Genomic DNA, 18,578 nt, shown 5'->3' with positions numbered 1-18,578 from the left:
AAGACTTATATAGGAAAAAAAAACTTTAAAAATCTTCTTTTCTGAAACCACAAGACCTAGGCCTTTGATATTATTATTATACCTAACTTCTATAGCACTCTTTTCATACAAAATATGTACCTTCAAAAGTGCTTTACAAAAACATAAAGAACACATACATACACATACATACATGAAAATATATTGGTAAAAGATTAAAATGAAAAGTAATTAAAACAAGATCATCCATAAAATTAATTATGTTCAATGTTAAATTACATTACGAGACCAACCCCTTTCTCAACACGAAACAAACCTTTCATGGTTTTTGGTTTAACGCCATTTTCAACAGTATTTCAGATTTTGTTATCTATTTATAACATGTGTGAATGTGATTTGGTTTAACGCCATTTTCAACAGTATTTCAGATTTTGTTATTTATTTATAACATATGTGAAAGAGATGCATTTTGAAAGATTTTTTAAATGCGGACAGTGAGCTTGAATCTCTGATGCTTGCTGGGAGGGCATTCCATAGCTTTGGAGCTGCATGCTTGAAACTTCTGTCACCATACTTTACCGTTCGACTCCTCGGTACAACCAAAGACACCGGGCCATTTGCTGACCTTAAGTCTCTTCGAGGCTTGTACATGTCCAGCATATCGACAGTGTACTTAGGAGATACATTGTGCATGGCTTTGTATGCAAGTGTCAAGATTTTGAACTCAATGCGGTGCTGAACCGGAAGCCAGTGCAACTCCTTCAAGACCGGCTTGATGTGATTGTATCTTGGAATCCTGGTTATGATGCAGGCTGCTGTGTTTTGTACACATTGAAGTTTTTGCAGGAGTCTTTGGAAATTCCATACAGCAGTGAGTTACAGTCTGCTTTCGATGTAACCAGAGAGTTCACAAGAGACTTGGTAGCATCAGCTGTGACATGCTGCCTGATGTGGCCAATTTGCCAAAGTTGTACGTAACTAGCTGTACAGAGAGTGTTAACATGTTGTGTCATGACCATGTTTGAATCCATTCTAGCACCAAGATTCTTCACACAAATTGATGGTTTAATCTGAGAGGGTCCTACTTTCACGCAGATATCTTTGGGTATTTTTGTGTGATTTGTGTGAAACAAAATTACCTCAGTTTTGTCAGTATTGAGCTTCAGCATGTTCTGATGCATCCAAGAGACTATGTCGTTGAGACAGATTTCAATCCGAGATAGGGCTGCTTGTTGATGGGAAATATTTTTTGGCTTAAACGATAAGTATAGTTGTGAGTCACCGGCATAAAAGTGATGATTCAGTCCATGGCTTCTGCAGATTGAACCAACAGGTTTTGTGTACATGATGTAGTTTTTCGGTCCTAGGACAGATCCTTGTGGTACACTGTATTTCATATGGACTGGAGTAGATAGTTCGCCATTTACTGAGACTGTTTGGTAGCGGTCATTCAGATAAGAAGTCATCCACTGTAGTGGTTTGCCAATGATCCAGAAGTCCTTTTCGAAGCGTTTAAGCGACGTTTCATGGTCAATAGCATCAAACGCAGCTGATCCTTAGTCAAGCATTACCAAGATTGTGATTTCATTTTGATGCAGGGATTGAAGAATATCATTTTGAACTTTGAGAAGTGCAGTTTCTTTCGAGTGATGCTTTCTGTATGCAGACTGATGCTGTTCATGTAGGTTCTTCGAAGTCAGGTGGCACTCAATGCGTTTATCTACTACTTTTTCCAGTACTTTTGAAACAAAAGGTAGGTTTGAAACAGGCCTGTAGTTCTTTAGTTCATTGGAATCAAGGCCTTTTTTTTTTTCAAAAGAGGTCTAACGTGAGACTTTTTAAATTCTTTTGGAACATACGGGGTTTCCAGTGATGTGTTGATAATTTTTGTCAAAGCCGGAAGGAGCTCGTCAAGGCATGTCTTTAAAAGCCAAGTTGGCATTTGGTCTAATTCACATGACTTACATGGAGATGCCTATATAATATGCTTCACTTCTTCTGGTGTCACTGGAGTAAAACAGTTTAGGCAGTCCTCCATTGATGGTTGTGTTTCAGTGTCATCAGTAATGTCAGATACAAAACAGGATGCTATGTCTGTCCGTATTTTGTCTATATATTCATATATTTGGTATGTAGCATTGCCTTGTGGCCTTCTACCAAGATTGCTCAAATTATTACCCTGGGGTGAAAAGAGGCCCGCCCTGGGGTCCCAGGTTTTACATAGACATACAAGATTTTTTTTTTTAATCTTCATGTCTGAAACTGCAAGGCTTAGGCTTTTAGCATTTGGTATGTTGCATTGCCAAGTGGTCCTCTACCAAAATTGTTCAAATTATGCCCCTTGGGTGAAAAGAGGCCCTACCCTTGGGGTCCCAAGTTCTATATAGACTAATATTCCTGTATCACAAACATTTTACTGCTTAACAATCTTCTCCCATCAGATCTTTGTATTGTGCTCACATATTGTATAATACAATGTGTATTGGGAAACACTATCTTGAAAAACAATCTCTTGTAAAGATTTTTATGTATTATGCTCTACATTTTATCATTGTGAGGATGTTCCTAGACCCCAGTTACACCAGTGAGGAGAAATGTAAATGTGGTTAAGCCTCACAAGGGGCCTGCACAAAAAATGGAAGGAAATAAACTTTATCAGTAACCAAAGATACAGTAAAACATATTTAGTCAGGGTTTTGATAATTTTTCTTAATTAAAGATGTTTTAGATTAATTGTCATGAGTTTTATAACATCTGTGAAAATTTTCTGGATTTTGGTTTGAAATTAGAGGGAGTACCGATTTAATCTTTTGATTTGGGCCCATATTCCACAAATATTGCAGTGTTGTTGTTTTTTTTTTTTTTCAAATTGAAAAACATTAAGAGTTCACATTTTATACATAACCAAATATTAATAGCCAAACATATTAGACTACTGCCAGTCACCTTTACTGTGACTTGCTGTTTTGATAATCTGTGTTCTCAATTTTGTCATAAATTTTACACAAAAAAGCAGAAAGTTTTATTAGAACATTTTATTTACATTGTACAGTAGAACCCTCTAAAATGTTGCCTACTGAACTGACCAATGTATCCAATCCTCATTTTTGTGCCTTACTTGCTTTGATGCATATGGAGGAGGGACTTGTAGTCTTAAGATTTGCTTTTGTCCATACATATGTTTGTCCAGCTGTCTATCAGAATTTATGTTCTGCATATCTCAAAAAGCTTTTGACCTAAAGTTATCAAAACTCAGGAAATTGTTATTGTGCACCTATGGTTTTGTTTAAAGATTTAGGGGTCTTGAAACATTTTGTCGCATGCTTTGTTCTTCAACAGTCAAATAATTGCCAGTGGTCTTTAAATGAACTCTCCTACTTTATTAAGGATCAGTATGTCAAAGGTCAAGGTCACAGAGTCTAGAGACACTTTTGATTTATTAACTGATGAATGTTTCAGCCTTTTGCCTTCAAAATTCATTGGATATTTAAATACCTGTGGTAAGGATGTTTCTGATACTTTGGCATGTGGCAGTCAAACTTTATAGAACATTTGTCTATAATGAGAAGATGACTGCTATTGTTTAAAGAATAGGTAAAAAAATTGGGGAGATGTTTTTTGGGGTGGGTCGCCAGGGGGCGGGGCTTATTTTCCCTATATGACTATATTGTAAATTTCAAAATCATCTCTGAAACCTGAAGACCTAGAGCTTAGATATTTTTTATGTGGCAATGTCTAGTGGACTTCTACCAAGATTGTTCAAGTTATGATCCCAGGATCAATATTGGTTCCACCCCATGGTCCCTTGAATTTACATAGAGTTCTATTGGAAAAACATAAAAAAAAATGTTCTTCTCTGAAACCGAAAGGTACAAAGCTTAGATATTTTACATGTGGCATTGTCTAGTGGTCCTTTACTAAGATTGTTCAAGTCATGACCCAGGGTCCATTTTTCCACCCATATACATGTATATAATTTATATTGATTCAGTCCGCTTTGTTTAAGTTCTTTTATATTTTTAACCAGGTTTTCAAAAAAGTGGATGTTAGATTAGCGAACTTTGTTACGCAGATGCCTGTAGACAGGCTGCGTCATACTTTGCTTTCCGTTCAATAGCTTTAGTTTGGGTTGAGATATTGACTCTTTCAATTTCTTTTATACTGTGTTTCTTGATAATGTTTTCTATTATCTTGCCCTATTTCCCTTTTTCCCCATCCAGCCGGTCAGGTACACTTCCCAAAGGTAAGATGAATGTTAAGTTAAGTTTGCATTGTCAATAAGTAACACACAAGTGACGACTAAAAGACAATATGTGGGAACATCAGTGTCCTATGTATGGACACAAATTCAGTTTAGTAAGTGACGCTTGTAAACAAGCTATCCCTGTTTTCCAGATACAGGTTAACTTCTTGCAAAAAGATATTCAAAACCATTAAATATTCTAACTATAGAAAACAGAAGGTTTGAGAGATCTTCGGTAAAACAACTAAAAACACTAATTACATTTGATTAAAATAAAACATGTATAGAAATTAATGTCAAATTTAGTCCTACATATATTGTTCTTTATTAATGCATTGTAATTTAAGTCCCTCAAACACAATTAATGATGAAACATAAAGAAACAATGATGACATTTCAAAACCGGTTTTAATGTTAAGATCTTTAATTGGAGATCGCATTTAGAACAAGTTTTACTGTAAATATGGTCTGACTGTTTTTGATCAGATTACAATTTCCAGTGTGTCTATTGACAATGGTAATTATAAAATATAACTTGAAGCGACAGCAGTATCAAATTACTTTTAATATTAATTGACCAAGTACATTTTTTTCAAAAGGAAACTTTGTGCTGTTTGAATTAAGGTATATGTATCATGATAGACTAGCTATTATACTTAATGTAGTAAACATTTTCATGCCTAAGATCATTATATCCACCTTGAAAAAGAGGGTGCATCAGGCCTGGAAAGCCGCAGACCTCCCTAAAATGGGGGTAGGGGGGGGGGGGGGGGGGGGGCGGGGTTGTCCACTCCTGTACCAAAAAAAAAAATTTCATACTGTATTTCAAAATTTTCGAGGGGCAGTGCCCCCTTACCCCTTAAAATCCGGGCCTGGGTATATTTTTTACACACATGGATGCTAGTATGAATGGGATTCCTGATTGCTTTGGCCTCCAGTCATCAAACTTTGTAGTATGATTACCAGTGTTGTCAGTAAAAGAACCCTCTTCTTTTGAGGATCAGTATGGCAAAGATCAAGGTCACAGTTTTGATTAATTTACGAGAGAGTTCTGGAGCCAATGGCTTTCAAGATTCGATAAAAAGGCATAAAAGGTTGTGACTCGCATATCTCAAAAAATATATGACCTAGGACCATGAAACATTTATAGGAATATTATTATTATTCAGCATGTGAAGTTGTTCACCTGGGATTTTGTTCCGAATTTCAATCATTTAGACCATAGTCATGGCCCTTGATTGTCAAAAATATGCATGGATATGATACAAGTTTGTGTCGCATGTATCTTAAAAATATTTGATTTAGAGTCATAAAACTTTAGGGGATTGTTTTACAGCGTGTGAAGTTGCACACATAGTGTTTTGTTTGCGATTTCATTCAACCAGACTGGAGTTATGGTCCTTGACATAGTGAAAAATACATATAAAGTGCTTAAAAGTTTGTGTTGCATATATTTTAAAAATATTTCACATAGAGTCATGAAATCATGTAGGAATATTATCCTGCATGTGAATTTGTGTACCTGAGGTGTTTTTCTATTTCTCTTTGCAAGACCAGAGTTATGGCCCTGACTTAGTCAAAAAATTAAAAAAATGTGTCCCATATATCTCGACATGAACAAGACCTGGAATCGTAAAATATTAGAAGATTGTTTTATAGCATGTGAAGTTGTGCACGTTGTGTTCTTTTTGGGATTTCACTCAGCTAGGCCACATTAAGTGAAAAATACACCTCACGTTCTTGCAAACATCTTGTTAAAATAGTTCACCTAGAGTTACGAAACCATGTACAGTGACAGGAGGGGGGAACTTGTGTCCTATGGACACACATCTAGTTACGGTATTTTCAGCCATTTTACACACAAAAAACGTGTTTCATCCTTTTCCACTGATTCTACACAAGAGTATACAGACACACAGGCCAGTCTGCTCTGTCCCGATTTTTCACCTATAAGTTATATATATTTTCCACTTGATATATATATATATAATATATATTGATTCAGTCGCCGTTTTTTATAGTTTGCTTTAAAATTCACATTGTTGAGGTTCTTTTATATTTTCAATTTTACTCTTGATTGGTATTTATGTACTAGCAGGTAAAAATAAAAGTAGCTCAGTAAACACTTATCACGGTGTATTCACAGGAAGTTTACGAAATTTAACTAACGGACAAATAACGCATTTTTTAAAATAAAAATATGGCTCAACAGAAGGCAGAGGACGCAAAGAAAACGTAAGATCAATTAAGAAATAATAGATAGCAGAACATTTTCAGACACCTCGGAACAACACGACGAGGTTATACGTTTGCGGAATAATTTCACGTAGCTCGAGTGAATTTTACACTGCGCGGCGTATAACCGATTTGTATTGTTGAGATAAGTGTAAACGTTGTTCTGCTATATATAATTTCAGTTCTTATATGTATTCTATGTAAACATAGATTGATTAGTAAAGCACTCTATCATGGCGCGTGTATGGCTCAGAATATCGACGTAACGTCAACGCGTAGTCGTGTTTTAACAGTGTTAAAATACGGGAAGTAGGAACACGTCCCGCAAAATAATCTAGGAGTGAGTAGACGTCTAGTGAATAATTCTTCACGCCCAATAATAGAATCAAAATGTGCGAGTTAAGGGGACGCATATTGCTACATTCACAGTTCATACAGAAATGCGGAAGGGGTGCATATTCAAGAAATCGATGGTGGGAAAATAAAAAAACATATTCCTAAACTGATATAATACTGATGGACACCTGTAATATTCAGTATTTTGTGGATAAGGATGTGGTACTATGAATGTAATAGGAAAACAGAGGTCTTTGTGAAAGTACATTCAACACAAAATATTAAGCTTTTGTATAAGGAAAAAACAGGTTTTTTACAATAACAGTGTTCCAAATAATGTTGAAGGGATGAGATTTTCTTTCTAACACACCAGGTTTGCTCAAACATGTAAAAATTGAACGCCACGTCATTTCAGCTCGGGATGCACGCCATATTTCTCATTGATAAAAATGTAAACAAAAAAATCAGAGTGGGATTAGCATTGCAAGGGCATAACATGACATTCTACACAATAAATACCTTAGAACAGATATCTAAGATGCTACACAGGTCAGGCGGGTTAAATGCATAATGACGACCACTTGAAATTCATCTTGAAAAGGTGTTTAATTTTAGTTTATTTACATTGTTTTTAATTTTCCCACGTCTTCTCGGCGATTCACTGCAAATGTATTATTGCGCCGGACGAAAGGTAACTCTAATAAACAACGGGAGACAACTGAGGTGTCAGCACGTGTACGATTTTCAAAAAAACATGTTGATGATTATTATTTTTTATCAAATAATGAATCCTATCCAGATATTCGTCTTTAATATTAGAAAATTATTAATATCTGTGGACATTTGTCAAAAAATATTACTTACATTGGACTACTTTGCGCAGCAAACTGGTTTCCGCTTCAGTTGTGAGGCACTTCCGTTATACTTTTTGACAACAATAACAAATCAATAAAATCACTTATAGACCGACTGCTACTTAAATCAGTGTAAGTAAAGTTGTTGTTACAACATTATACATGTTCGTTACGTTATGAGATAAAGTTTATCTTGAACTGCATAATCCATTAATTACGTTTAGATGATATTGCATTTACAACTTATTTGACCCCATTTTTTACGTGAATGACAGCATTCTCGTGCAACTCGTGCAAACAGAATTATGAAAAGTATGGTGGAGAATTCAAGGACAAATTATAAATGACATTAAAGTGAGGATAATTGTATATTCGTCCAGTTTTGATCATTGACATGCCTGCTGTGTATTAGTAACTTTTGTGAACAAGATTAGAATGTTACTTTTGCACATATACACATTGATTGGACCTCTCAACCAAATTTCATACCTTATTTTAGGGATTTTTAAGACAATACATTTTCAAAAGTTTGTTGAATGTGTTTTGATATTTAAGTGCATTGTAGTTCATGAATACCAAGTTAAACATTAATAATGGCAACATTTCTAGGCCCTTATTGTAAGCCACTAGACTTCTGTAACGATAAATGTTTAATGTATTAAGGGGAATATACTCTTTTAGTTTTGGAATGTGGCATTCCTTGACCACCGTACCTTTTCTTATGCACTACTTAGTAAACAAACTAAATAATGTATTTTAGCTTACATATGCGAAATGAAAAGCAAGACAGTGACCATATTTCACATTCTTTCTTTAAATTAGAATCTGTAGGACATTGATAAATGTTTGGACAAGGTGAAGCACTATTATTTTCGCACCAAAAAGTCTTAATTGTTGACTTTGAATGTACACAGTAAGTCTTATGTAATTCAACAATAACTTTCTTGTTTCAGTTTTCTCATTTTTATTTTAGTGAGCAATCCTTTGTGTACTTATAACAGTTGAAACAGTATCCATTTCATGTACCAAAACCTTGTGCTTTTTTGCAGGGAAATTTTATCATACCCCACCCACTTTTTTCTAATTTCAAAGTATGCGTCCCCTTAAGTGCAACACTGTTCTATTATATTATTTTGATCCTATAAAATAGTAGGTAAAATTTGGTAGCACTCTCACTCGGCGCCAAGTAATATGTCGAAGTGACGTAAACTTTCCATGTTTAAATGGAACATGGGAACGTGAACGGATTTTTTTTCATATTACAATTTAAGTATTGTTCACGGAACCAAAGAGTGAATTAAAAGACGGTACAGTAATCAAACAACGTCATATTCACTTACGGTGTATATACATCACTTTTTCATTTACCTGAAATAACGTGCCATGGACACGACTGAAAAACGATGTACACTCAACAATAAAAGTTCACTCTAGATTTAAACAAATTCTTCACTTCCAGTGAAGAGAGTTTACGATAAGTCTCTGTGTTTTATGGTTTGGAATACCCTATATTGAATGAATTTTATTAATATAAATAACTTTATCACAAATAGCTCTAAAAATTATAATATTATAGGTATGTAAGTTTTTCATGTGTATTCATCAATATACCCTTGGTCTTGAAGACCAGGGAGGTATATAGTGAGTGAATTAGTTGACTGTATGTTCGTCATTCAGTACGTATGTGTGTAAACTTCTTTTACTATCCAGTTGAACATGTAGATGTTATAACACGAGAAAAATGCTTTATCCCTTCATAGATTTATTTTTCTGATTTCCTCATTTTTCATGCGCTCATTTTACAGCCCTGGCAGGTCCCACTTTCAAACGGGTGCCCAAACCCAAACTTATCTCAGTAAATGTACTTTTTACTGTTTAAACAGTTTGTATTATTTTACTATTAATTTAAACATTGATCTCTCTTATTTATCTCAGAAAAATGGAACCCCGTTTATACCTTTTTACGATCGATATGAATATGGGTGAGCAGCGTGGAATTGACTTACCTGGAACAGCGAAAAAAGTGCAGGCTCTTCTTGGCGGTTACTCGTCCTCATCAAAATGCGTCCACAAGTTTAAGGTATGTACTCCACAAGTTTAACGTATGTAATTTTGTACCATTCTGTAGGTTAAAAGATGTTTCGCGTGAATCCTTTTGCATACTTGGTTTTATTTTGTGTTTTTTGTTGGGGTTTTTTGCGTGCGTACGTGTGTGTGTGTGTGTGTGTGTGCGTGCGTGCGTGCGTGCGTGCGTGTGTGTGTGTGTTGCAAGTCTTTTTTATTATTATTAAAGATCTATATAAGGATTTTGCTCTTTTTTTAAATAAAGAAACTATCTCAAAAGATGCTATACCTGTTTACATGATTAAAAGCTCCCTACTTTCAATATCACACATGAACTTTGACAGTTAGAGAAATAAAAGGGAGGTAATCACATACGTACAATGTATTCAATAATATTTTCTACCTGGCTAATCAATATTCTAACTTATGACAAGTACTTGACAAAACAATTATCAAAAATAGGATTTAACAAGAAATACACATAATTCATGTTCAAAGCAAAATGTGGCAAAGAATCATAAATCTGTAAAGGTAATGAGATAAACTTCTTTATTTCTAAGGTAATATATATGGAATTTTATTCAGTAAACTACTGTATTAAGGGTTTGTACCTGTTCTATTTGTTATATCTATATTTTTGAAAAGGTCATTAAACTATGAACAGATAGAACACATCCGATGTCAGATATTTAAAAATATGGGGGTGGGGGGAGGGGGGTTGGTTGATTTGGTACAGATAAAGGGGTATATCAATATACATCAACTCTGATATTGCATGTCACATTACAAGGGCATAAATCAGTATGGAGTCGAGATATCGAACTTCTGTTACACGTGTTAAATGCAGTAAACCTAAGTATAGAAAGTCATCCATTGATTTTATTATGTTTAGTGATCCGTGTCTTTTTTTTAGTCATAAGTTCTAAAATGTAGGTCATTATACTTTCTAAATATAAGATTTTATCGAATAAAATTCTTCAAACGTTCATTGTGTAAGCTTATTAAAGGACCTCTCGTCAGTACAAATTGTTTAAAATGAGTAATTTAAAATGAATTTGCGTTTAAGTATTTAAGCAATTAAAAAAAAAGGATCACAATCTTATTCCGGCACATTTTACAGCTTTATTTATTCATGAATTATTTCATACTTTGAATGCGACTCTTTTTCTTTCAAATTTCAGGTGACTGGTGAAGCGAAGATTGTGGCAGGTAAACAGGGACATTAATAATTAGAACAAACACAATTAAAGAATCCCAATCAAAGTAAAGGAAATAAAAATTTATACAAATTTGAAAAAATCGTAAGCCCGTAGCCCGTAGACATGTCGCATGTGGCATTGCACAATCCCCGCAAGGGCACCGTAAGGAGGCCGCGCTCGTGCCCAAAAGAAATCGTACGGAGATAGTAGACTCGTGGAAATTTCGCATGGCCCTCGCACAGCTTCCACAAGGTTGACACTCACTGCCTGTGCAGTACCCGTGAAATCGCACGAATATTGGGCAATCATCGCGCGACAACCCTACAGCGGCCGCACCATTTCCTTGCGGCGGCCTTCATATGGGCAAAATATTTTTCAGATGCTTATTTACATTGGCCATCTGCGGCATGTTTTTATTATTGAAATGATAGTACCACTAAGACTCAGAGCGGCATACCTGTGGTTGCAGTTGAGGCAGATTAGGAGAAGTTTATACACTTCGGACTATCTTCTCCGCGCAGCCTCTGCACGGAAGCCGTAAGGGCGTCGTGCGATTTCCGTGGAAAGCTTGCGAAGACTGCGTGGCAACTGCACCGAAATTGCACGATTTCACGAATCTGTATAACTTGTGGGAGGTCGGTGATTCGACCAAGGTGCCTACTTGTCACTCTGGAAGCCATAATTATTTCACTTCTTTTACTGTTAAAAGTTATCATCTGACTTGAATTAGTTCTGTTCTTTCAGTATTTGCAGTTTCTAACATTATTGGACTCGAGCGTATGGTAGCGGGGCTTGCAAAACTGGGAAACATCGATGTCACTTGCAAATCTTTGAAGCCCTATGAGAAGTTTGCTGAAATGTTGAAAGTTGACGGGGAGTTGACCAAACCATCAACAAACTCCATCTCGAAGGATAAATGTCTACACTGGCTTGACATAACGATTAACTATCCAGGTATTTAATCACATATTTGTATGTTTTAGGCTTAAGACAGAAATAAAATGTATGGAAGGCCGATGCGCCATGCTAATTGTCATATGCCAAAGATTCAATGCTAAATGCCGATTTCTTAATGCCAATTATTCAATGCTAAATGTCAATTACTTAATGCTAAATGTTACTTAACAAATGCTTTATGATGTAAACTTAATGATAGATACTAAATGTAAAATAGCTAAATTAAATGCTTATTGCTAAATTATAAATTCTAATCGCCAACTTCTTTAAAATTATGAATTAATGATTTCTATCTCAAAAAAAACTTATGAATATAACTTTTAATTATTTGAAGACATTTAACATTCTATCAGTCTGACTTAAAAACAGTAACAAAAAAGATTTCGATAAAGACCAAGTTATGTAACAAAGGCCAGTGACTATTTAAAGTACTCATTCATACACTGAAATATACAGCATTTGGCATTGTTTCGCATTTGGCAATATCCGTTTAACAGTCATTACTTGGCATTCAACATTTTGCAATTAGCGCACCGGTTTTCCATAGCTTGGCACTCCAAACACAGCCATAGAGCCATTCATCGTAAAGAAGGCCCGCAGCAAAAAGAAACTGTAACGGAAAAATATAGCAGACGGGCGGAAAGTGAAATTTAAGACTTGGCATGAAATAGATTTTTTTTAATATCTCAAACACATGACTTAGTACTTTCGACACTTTCAAGATATTTTCTGATGAATGAGGGGTTGGGTATCTTTATCTCTTTTTAACTGAAATATTACTTAAAATAATCAGTCAGTCTCAATCCTCTTTTTTACTAAAAATGTGTTTAAAGAATCGTAAATATGAGATTTTTCTCAAATTGAAGGTAAGAGTACAGACGAGCTGCTTAAGATCTGGACAAAAGAGGCGACAGCTGCTTTGGAAGCACGAGTTAAAGGTGGTGTTCATCTGGAGTTGTTTAAAGTTGTTGGCGAAAGAAAGGTATCACTAAATATTTTGTCTGTTAATAAAATTCACACTCTTCAATGTACATGTCACACTGCTTAGACTTGTGTTGTATTTAAACTTTAATGATCCTCAAAGTCTAGGCAAAACAGTCTTAGGACGCAACAGTAGTCATTTTCATGATACTGCTCCGATAGGCAATGCACCTATAATAATACTCGGCAATTTCCGTATGATTACGTATTTTCGTTCGGCAGTTCGGGATTCTTCGGGCGTAAATGTAGCTCAACGCGCAAATGGATTTCCGTGAAAACGGGAGAATACCGAAGAATGCGCTCGAAGAATATGTAATTTTCAATTGTTATTCTGGGTTGACTGCCTTAAATTTCAAACTCGGATTCATAACATGCTTTCCCGAAAGTCCTTTTTGAGCCGTTTTTGTAATTATGACATTGGAATTGTTTAAAATTGACAAAAATTATAAGCACAGCAACCATACATGGCTGATGGCTTTATTAATCCTCGATGCTCAGAAGATTGTCTGACTTGCCAGAAATTATTCTTGGAGAGGCACTTGGAAATATGCCTCCGCCATTTAAGCTGAAAGGTCATCAGAATGGCACACCAAGCCATGACCTCGACTGGAGACTTAAAACGCAACAAATAATAGATTATTATAGTTAACTATTCTAGAACATCTTATTACCTCCCTTTATACTTCCTGACTAAACCCTTGTATCGATTAGAAATTCACATATTTAATTTTTTTACGTGTTTTCATTTAGGTGCATTTATTTATTGTAATGGAACCTGACGAGTTAGATGGATTAACATGGAACCTCCCTATTGTGACGGAAAATGGAAGCGGTGTAACCACAATCACAAAAGCAGTACAGTGCCTGGATGATTATGCTTCACGTGTGTCTACAGAAAAACTGTAGGATGTCATGACCGTGAGAGAATGGCTTAGCGCATTAACTTATATGTTACGCAGAAAATTTCGCATTGTTTTATCAATCTGGAAAAGAATCGCCACTATCAATTGGCTGGCTTAAAAGCTGTATATCTAAAAGAAATATAATCGTCATCATTTTCATCATAAATTACATCAATGACCCAATGATGAAGGAGTTCGACTGGAAATCATTTGTCACTCACTGCTTTGGGTTCGATCCCTGCTTTGGATGCTGAATTCTATCATATGAAGAAGCTATGCAGCTGACATTCAGACGGTCTGCAGTTGTAACCAGTTGTCTGTCTGGTCCTCAAATGAATAAACAGTTCCCTATGGCATTTAATCTGGAAAGTTGACTTTTAATCTAATTATCAAGACATATCATCATTAGCATCACCGTCATCATAGCCAAGATCTTGTGTTGTATATTATATGTAGTATGTGATACAAAAAAATAAATCTTCTAAGCCTATATGAGATTTTTGTCCCACCATATAGATTTGGTCTTGTCTGTGTTTGCGTCCGTCCGTCCGAAAAGGTTTGTGACGCGCCTGGCTCAAAAAGTATTCGATATAAACTGATGAATTGATAAAATGATAAATAGACGAAATCTGCATGATCGAGTCTTTATCATGATATGAACTTGCACATCTCTTATATCTGGCACCGCCCCCTATTTCCAGAGTTATGGCCCCTGAAATAGCCAAAATGCTCATTTTCACCTTGTGACGCGCCTAGCTCAAAACGTATTTCATATAAACTGGTGAAACCTTGCATGAGTCTTTATCATGATATGTACCTTCTATTTTTCGTCTGGCTCCGCCCCCTATTTATACAGTTATTGCCCCTTAAATAGTCAAAATGCACATTTTCACTTAATGACGTGCCTAACTCAGAAAGTATTTTATTTAAATTCCTGAAACCTTGCATGGGTCTTTATCACGATGTCAGTTCTCTTCCAAACTAACTCTTTGTAAATGAAGATATTCATATTATTATTCCGATATTTCTATCAAACTTACTCATACATATGAAAATATTTAGGTTTGCCTGCCAAACGTACTCTGCGTAAATGAAAATATCCAGATTTAATTGTCTACCAATCCTGTTGTGTATACATAAGTGAAGATATTCAGATTTTTCTACAAAAGTTGCTCCGTGTACTAGTATATGAGGTTATTTAGACCTGCCTACAAAACTTAACTCTGCATAACTAAATTTAATCTCAGTAGATGAAGATATTCAGATTTTTCTTCCAGATTTACTCTAAGACTTGTAAATGAAGATAATTGGATTTTTTACCAGACCTACTATGGTCAGAGAGGGGCTTCCGTTGCCAAGTTGTTAAGGTCGCTTACTTCGAAACACTTGCCCTCCATACCGATGCAGGTTAAAGCCTCGCGCGGGGCGTTGAATTCTCATGTGAGGAAGCCTTCCAGCTGACTTATGGAAGCCCGACGGTTCTACTCAGATGCCCGCCAGTGACGAAATAATACACGGAGGGGCACCTAGGGTCTTCCTCCACCATCACAGCTGGAAAATCGCCATTTGACCTAAATTGTGTGGGTGCGGTGTTAAACCCAACAAAAAAAATACTCTCTGTGGATAAAAGCATACAGATTTTTCTACCAAACTGGCTCTTGTGTAAATGAAGACATTCACATGTTTGTGTAAATGAAGATTAAACAGTTCTACGAAAGTTACTCTTGTAAATAAAGATATTCAGTTTATTCTACCAAACTTACTCTGTGTAAGTGAATCTATCTAACCTACTCTGTATTAATGAAGATATTAAGATTTTCTACCAAACTTACTATATGCAAAATGATATACTGAGATTTTTCTAAAAAGCTTACTCTTGTAAATGAAGATATTCATATTTTTCTAGCAAACACACTTTGTGTTAATGAAGATATTCAGATTTTTCTAGCAAACACACTTTGTGTAAATGAAGATATTCCGATTTTTTTTGGCAAACACTTTGTGTAAATGAAGATATTCAGATTTTTCTAGCAAACATACTTTGTGTAAATGAAGATATTCAGATTTTTCTGCTAGACTTACTTTTGTATATGAAGATACTCAATCTTTCATGCCAAACTTACTCTATGCATTTTTTTTGCTTCTAAAGGAGCTTTTTACAGATTTTATTAACTATCACAACAGCAATCTTTAAGTGCTGTTTGGCAGCTATAAAAAGTCTCCCCGTACTTGGATTCAGTGTTGTTATATTTTCTGGTCATTTGGGATCATGGAATCCATTCAACATATGTGTAATAGAGTTCCGCTTAAGCCGATGCTAGGGTGCGTGAGAGGTGTTGCACATTTCATTACTTCTCATGAACAGACTCATTGAAACCGAGTCTGCTATTATTCTTCTTGGTTGCATTTTTTTTTTGCTTCCAAAGGATCTTTTTACAGATTTTATTACATAAAGTTAAGGATGGGAATTCCTTACTATGAAAACTTAATTAGCATTGTAAATCCATTTTCTCACCATTCTGACCATGTTGTTCTTAACCAATAACCATGACCTTCGAGCCTATATTTTATCACAGTTTAGAGTTCAGATGCGCAGAAATTGAATCATGAGGGCGTTAGCTTGAGTGCTTAAATTCCACTAAGCATCTGAACGAAATCTTTGGCTATTTTCATTATTATAATTGAGCCGCGCCATGTGAAAACCAACATAGTGGCTTTGCGCATCCGCGCAGTCTGGTCAGGATCCATGCTGTTCGCTTTCAAAGCCTATAGCAATTACAGAAATCGTTAGTGAACAGCATGTAAACTGACCAGACTGCGCGGATGCTGGTCGCAATGCCACTATGCTGGGTTTTCTCATGGCGCGGGTCATATGTGCATTGAAATGTTTTGATTAAAATTATACTGGGTTACATTTATCCAAGTGGTAATGAAGTAGACGTCATTTTGTAATTTGACATTATTATTGACGTCATTATGCTCTAGTTCAGAAGTGTTTGTGGCATGCCAACCTCAGAGTTACCCTTAATTCAACTTCTTAAACCAGAAATGGTAAATAAATATTCTCCATTGCACCTATTTCTATACCAAAACAAAAAGGAGGACAAAGTTAAGCTGCTTGTGCTCTGATTTCTACTAGGTTATTGAGAGTGTTGCTGATTACGTTTTATACCCCCGCTATTAACGTTTACCCTTCAAAATTTCTAAAATGAATTGGTCCATCATTCATTTTGGGCACTACCACTTCTTATTCAAAGGGGTGTTTGCTGAAAATTTTCTTACTGAATAGCGAACAGTGAGGACCATGATCATCCTGCATGGATGTGCAGGTTGATCTTGGTCTGCACTGATCGCAAAGGCAGAACCACTAGCCGCCAGCAGACAATGTTAGTAACGGGGATATAGTGTTACCACTGTTCATGTGGTAGTGTGTGTGTGTGTGTGTGTGTGTGTGTGTGTGTGTGTGTGTGTGTGTGCGTGTTTATTTTTGTATAAACATTTCTTCCACTCTGTAACTTTTTGTGTGGATGGATATTCAAAAACCTTGGCACAAATGGCTACTTCAACAAGATGTCGTGTCGTGTCGTGACCAATACCTATTAGTTAAAGTCACATTCGGAGGTCAATTTTCATGTCCGCTCAATACCTTTTTTAAGAATGAATAAATATTCAAATAACTTGACACAAACATTCATCATAACTGGACAATATGTCTAGTGCGAGACCCCGACCCCAGCATGAAGGTAAAGGTCACACTTTACAGTTCAAAATTGTTCCATCGTTTTGTCTTGTCTGGTCTATTCTGTACAAATAGATGTATTTACAAATAACCTGTTTTAGTCACCAGAACTAGAAAATGTGTTGCATTGAAGAACTATGCCCCAGCTTTTAAGCTCAAAGTAACGCGCACATGTCAAACACTTGCCTTCGTTCTTGTCCAGTGTGTTACTTTTGTGAACATGTATGGATATTCAAGTAATTTGGTACAAACATTCACCATAACATAAGGATGTGTCAAGTACAAGACCTTGACACCTAGCGAAAAAAGGTCAAATTCACACTTACAGATCAAAGAAGTTATGCCACTTCAACTGTTTCGATCTATAATTTCTGTATGCATAGAACGATCGATATTCAACTGACTTGGCATAAACATAAAACATAACAAGACAAGACTCGGACCACTAGTCCAAAGGTCAAGGTAACATTTAGAAGTCAGATATTTAAGGCGATTTGCTTGTCTGGTCCTTATACACTATAAAAGGGCAATTTGTTATTTGCAAGCTCAAAGGTCAAGGTCTTACTAATGATTCACCAGACCTATTCAGTCGTCAAAGTGTCATTACTTCATGGGCATATACTTTAGCGTCCTAATGTCACATTTTGGGGGCACCCGTGTGATATGGACACCTTTGTAGTTTCATTTTATTTTATAAAACCGGTCACTTTTGGTAACTTATGTATGAAGTGAACTTTATTTGTGTAAAGTTTACAAGTCACTCACGCGTTTTAACTCTCCCAGTATACTTTGCAACAGGTGGCGGTTTCCCTGATTTCCTCTACTTTAAAAAAGAATGCCATTCGTAAAGAAATAAATGTATACAATTGTCAAAAACGATGTTTTACCTAGTTATGTTAAGTTTAAACACTGGTACTTTGTTGCAAATGCATCAAAACGAAGACGTGTAACAGCTTTTTAAAAATAGTGAGTTTTAAAAGGCGCTGAAATGTCCAGAAGTGTGGCCACTTCATGCAGTCCCTTTCCGTAATTTAATACATATTTGACAATGGTTCTGTAGAATAATATAAATGTTTTATATGCTGTTAA

The 18,578-nt window shown here is 35.7% G+C and overlaps 1 protein-coding gene across 2 annotated transcripts; it reads left to right on the top strand.

Annotated features, from left to right (window-relative positions):
* Positions 1–6,217: 6,217 nt before the first annotated feature.
* LOC123545492 (uncharacterized) lies at positions 6,218–14,196 on the top strand. 2 transcript variants are annotated; one of them, XM_045331818.2, is made up of 6 exons: positions 6,218–6,320; positions 9,583–9,727; positions 10,893–10,920; positions 11,655–11,864; positions 12,734–12,849; positions 13,599–14,196. In XM_045331818.2, the coding sequence occupies exons 2-6, from the start codon at positions 9,587–9,589 to the stop codon at positions 13,752–13,754; spliced, it is 651 nt and encodes a 216-aa protein (XP_045187753.2). In that variant the 5' UTR covers positions 6,218–6,320; positions 9,583–9,586; the 3' UTR covers positions 13,755–14,196. The 2 variants fall into 2 exon arrangements, with proteins under 2 accessions (XP_045187753.2, XP_045187752.2); XM_045331817.2 differs by having other exon boundaries at positions 6,244–6,457.
* The last annotated feature ends 4,382 nt before the right edge of the window (positions 14,197–18,578 follow it).

The sequence above is a fragment of the Mercenaria mercenaria genome, chromosome 1 (genome assembly GCF_021730395.1).
Source record: "Mercenaria mercenaria strain notata chromosome 1, MADL_Memer_1, whole genome shotgun sequence".
Taxonomy (NCBI): domain Eukaryota; kingdom Metazoa; phylum Mollusca; class Bivalvia; order Venerida; family Veneridae; genus Mercenaria; species Mercenaria mercenaria.
Note: the sequence above shows the minus strand (reverse complement) of the source record. Positions and strands in the feature narration are given on the sequence as shown.